Raw genomic sequence first — 3,763 nt, 5'->3', positions numbered from 1 at the left:
CGAATCGTACGGTGTCGAATAATTTGGTGTCGAATAAATCTGTGTCGAATCGAGCGGTGTCGAATCGTACTGTGGTCAAACGGAACCCGCCCGCGCGGCCGGGGTGCCTCTCGCGGGGGTCTGTCGGCTGGGAAAGGGGCTGTCGCTACTACAGGCTTTCGCCTAGCGGGGGTTCCACATGACTCTGCTATAAAACAATTGCATGTGGCTCGCGGGGGTAGGTTAAGGTGCCAGGGGTCCCGATAATAGTGCAATCGGGACCTGATTGGTATGGGGGTGCCTCCTTTCCGGCGGGCGATGTAGATCGCAAGGAGGCTCGAGGAGGCGAGAAATCTAGACGCTCCCATAACTGGTGGCCCCGGGTGGGGCTCGCCGGGGGGGCGAAAAGAGGACTCTTAAGCCCATTTTTATCCCGGCCAGTTTTCCTCTACCTTGTCGTGGTGGCCGGGCTTAGGGGAACTATGATCCAGGGGGCCATACCGGCGGGGACTCCTTCGAGTCCCTGGTAGGGTCACCCATGCTCGGAAGGGCCCCTGGTGAGTTCCTGAACTAAGAGGGGGAATAGAGGAAGGAAAACCTCGAACAAAAACCCGGAGTTCTCAGCTCCGTTAGTCTCCAAAAACGGGGACAACTGGGATAGGGGAGTAAACCCTGACTTCAAAATCCGGGCAGGTCGGGCTCGTCAGACTTGGATGTCAACCGACCTAGGAGAAGGACACTCCGAAATTAAACCCCCCAAACAAAAACATGATGATGCACACCACACAGGAGAAGTTATTACCGGACCAGGGTGAACGGACACCCAGGTCCCGGCAGTTTGGGGGTCTTGGCCCTGCCCCCGTTTGGTCGTCATCATACGAGGGGTCGGCAGGATCGTGCGACGCAGGCGATCCTGTCTCTCATGCTACTGCGGATGGTAGCGAGGGGAAGTTCTGGAGTCAGGTGCGTCCAGGGGACGACGCGGTGAACGCGAGCCTGGCTTCAGAAGAGAACAGTCGCGGCGTGACTCGGGAAGCGCTTGATGCTCCTCTCGTGCTAAACACGTCATCCGACGACGAGGCAGCTCGACTCCAGGCGGCTGCAGACAGGAGGACCCGGTTCCTAAAATCTCCCACTCTGGCGACAGTAGCTGGGAAAAAAAACAAGGCCGGCAAGAAGAAGAAGAGCGGCAAGGCACCGATGGCCGCAAAAGGAGGCTCCAGCGCAATTATCTCCATATCGGACGATGATAGCATGGAGAGCAGGACGAACTCGCCTGGCCCCTCGCGAAGAGAGAGACGACGCAGAGGTGCAAAGCAGCTCAATACCGCTGCAGAAGAGGCGCCCACCTTCACCTCGAACGCGCGCAAGAGGAAGATGCCGCGCTTTAGTAACAGCGAGTCGGAGGGACTTCCGTCCGACGCCGAGCGGGAGATGGACTTTGAGTGGTGCCCAAAGTCAGCCTCCAACATAGTGGCTGTGATTCAGAACAAGGCCGAAGAGTTTAAAAATCAAGTACGCAGGTGTGGTAACCTGAAGGGCGTATATCGGCGAGACTTCAACCTCTTCGCTGAAGAAGTGGTAAGCGCCGTAGAGGCGCTGCATAAATGCGTAGAGGAGGCGGGGGATAACTCTCTACAAACGCGCATGCATGCAGCGGAGCACGAAGCGGAGCAGGCGCAAGCCAGACTCCGCCACTTGGAGGAGGAACGCAGCCGGCTTTTGGAGGAAGTACGCCATCTACGTACGGAAGGGATGGCTGCCGGTCTTTCTCCTCCTCTACCTGGAAGAGCGTCGGTCCAGGAGATGGCAATCCAAACGGATCCTTTTCCTGTAATCACATCAATCACGGCTCTGCCGGCTGGCACGGTCATTCCCCCGGCGATTCGACCCAAAGTCCAAGGGACCTCTAAGGTCATAGACGGACCAAGGGTCGTAGAGAAGAAGAGCAACGTGGACTTGCACGCCACCGTCAAGTCCATTGTTGCCGAAGAAATAAAGGAGGTAAAATCCCTTCTAGGCAGAATCCTCCGAGGCGCGTCGGAGACTGGGAGAGGTAGGAAGGAGGAAAAGGGGAACGCTGGAGCACAACCAACACCACCGATGGCTGGGCCATTGGGGGGCAATCCAGCCCCTTGGGTGGCTTTACCCCAGCGCGAGCAAGGAAGGGGACGAGGAGCAAGAACCACGCCGGCTCCGACGGGCAACCCGCCGGGAGGTGCTCCCACCTCTCAGCCGGACGCGGCTCCCTCTACCTCTAAGGAAAAGGGAGAGGAACGGGCGGTAGTCACGCGTCGCCGCGTTAAGGCGCAGCAGAAGGAAGGACCGGCGCGCAAAAAAGAAGCGGTTAGCTCTGCCAGACGAACCTCAGTCAGGGATGGGGCTAAAGAAAGGGATCCTCGAACCTCAACTTCGAGACTCCCCCTGCGCCTGCGGTCGCAGGGAAGACAGCCACCGCAAGGGCCGGGCCCCCGTCGTCGGCGACGAGGTCGTCCGGCGGCGGTGGCCATCCGGTGTGTTGCGGCAGAAGGAGAAGGCGAGCAAGCAACGTATGCCAGCGTCATGCGGCTTGCCAAAGAAGGAGTGTCCCTCCCCACGCTGGGGATTGAGGACACACGCATCAGGCGCGACGTCGGGGGAGGTATCCTCGTGGAAATCCCCGGTGCCGACGGTGCAACCAAAGCGGATGCCTTGGCCGAGGCGCTGGCCCCAATCCTCCAAGGGAAGGCCAGCGTTACCAGGCCTGTTCGACGAGGTGAGATCCGAATCGTCGGCCTTGACATGTCTGTTTCGCCAGCGGACATAGAGGATCGCATCTCGTCTGGAGACTTCGGCCCGTGTAGACGGTTCGAAGTAACCGTGGGGCCAATCACCCAGGGGCGTGACCGCCTGGGTATGACATGGGCTTGCTGCCCATTTGAGGTAGCCGCAAAGCTGGCCAACTCGGGCCGCCTAAAAGTAGGCTGGTCCAGTGCGCGGGTGGCACTCCTGCCGGGCCGAAAGCTTCAATGCTTTAAGTGCCTGGAGTTCGGCCATGTCCGGCAGGCGTGCCGCAACGAGGTGGACCGCACCGGCATGTGTTACCGATGCGGAAAAGACGGGCACTTAGCCCGCAACTGCAAGGACGTAGCCCGTTGCGTCTTGTGTGCGGATCGCAGTCTGCCCTCGGGGCATAGAATCGGCGGAGACTCCTGCTCGTCGCAGGACCGAGGCAGGAACGCTCCACCGAAAGGAAGTTCCGGTACCGAGCGGAGGACGGTGCCCCATGGGGATGAGCCCATGGAGACAGAAAATGGACCGGGTCCTTCAAATTAATTTGAACCACAGTGGCCCGGCCCAGGACCTGGCACTACAGGTCTCCCGGGAGCTGAGGGCCTGTGTCTTGGCCGTCTCAGAGCCAAGGAGAGTTCCGAGGTCCCCCGCGTGGGCGGGAGACTTAGACGGAAAAGCGGCAATTACGTGGTTTACACGCCCGGGTTGCCGTCCCGTCCGGGGGGTGTTGGAGCGGGGCCACGGGTACGTGGCGGTCCGGTGGGGCAAGATAGCGGTGTTTTCTTGCTACTTCCCCCCCAACAGGCGTCTTCCAGATTTTCTGGAGGAACTCCAAGCCCTCACAGATAGCGTGAGGCGAGTTGGGGAAGACCTGGTCCTCATCCTCGGCGATTTTAACGCCAAATCCGCCACTTGGGGATCCCATCGCACGGACGTGAGGGGACGAGTAATGGATAGGTGGGCCGCCGAACTCGGTCTACACGCCCTGAATATGGGCCGAGTGTCGACGTGC

The 3,763-nt window shown here is 59.9% G+C and overlaps 1 protein-coding gene across 1 annotated transcript; it reads left to right on the top strand.

The window, feature by feature from the left end:
- The first annotated feature begins 747 nt into the window (after positions 1–747).
- Positions 748–3,294, top strand: LOC109861193. Its single transcript, XM_020440739.1, has one exon. It carries the CDS (start codon positions 748–750, stop codon positions 3,292–3,294), a length of 2,547 nt encoding a protein of 848 aa, XP_020296328.1.
- Positions 3,295–3,763: the final 469 nt, after the last annotated feature.

This window comes from Pseudomyrmex gracilis, unplaced genomic scaffold (assembly GCF_002006095.1).
Source record: "Pseudomyrmex gracilis isolate BER0280 unplaced genomic scaffold, ASM200609v1 scaffold_628, whole genome shotgun sequence".
Taxonomy (NCBI): Eukaryota; Metazoa; Arthropoda; class Insecta; order Hymenoptera; family Formicidae; genus Pseudomyrmex; species Pseudomyrmex gracilis.
This window is presented reverse-complemented; position numbering and strand designations above follow the sequence as displayed.

Excerpts from the sequence above, each read along its gene's own strand:
- LOC109861193 (XM_020440739.1), top strand. The coding sequence starts at position 748 with ATGATGATGCACACCACACAGGAGAAGTTATTACCGGACCAGGGTGAA.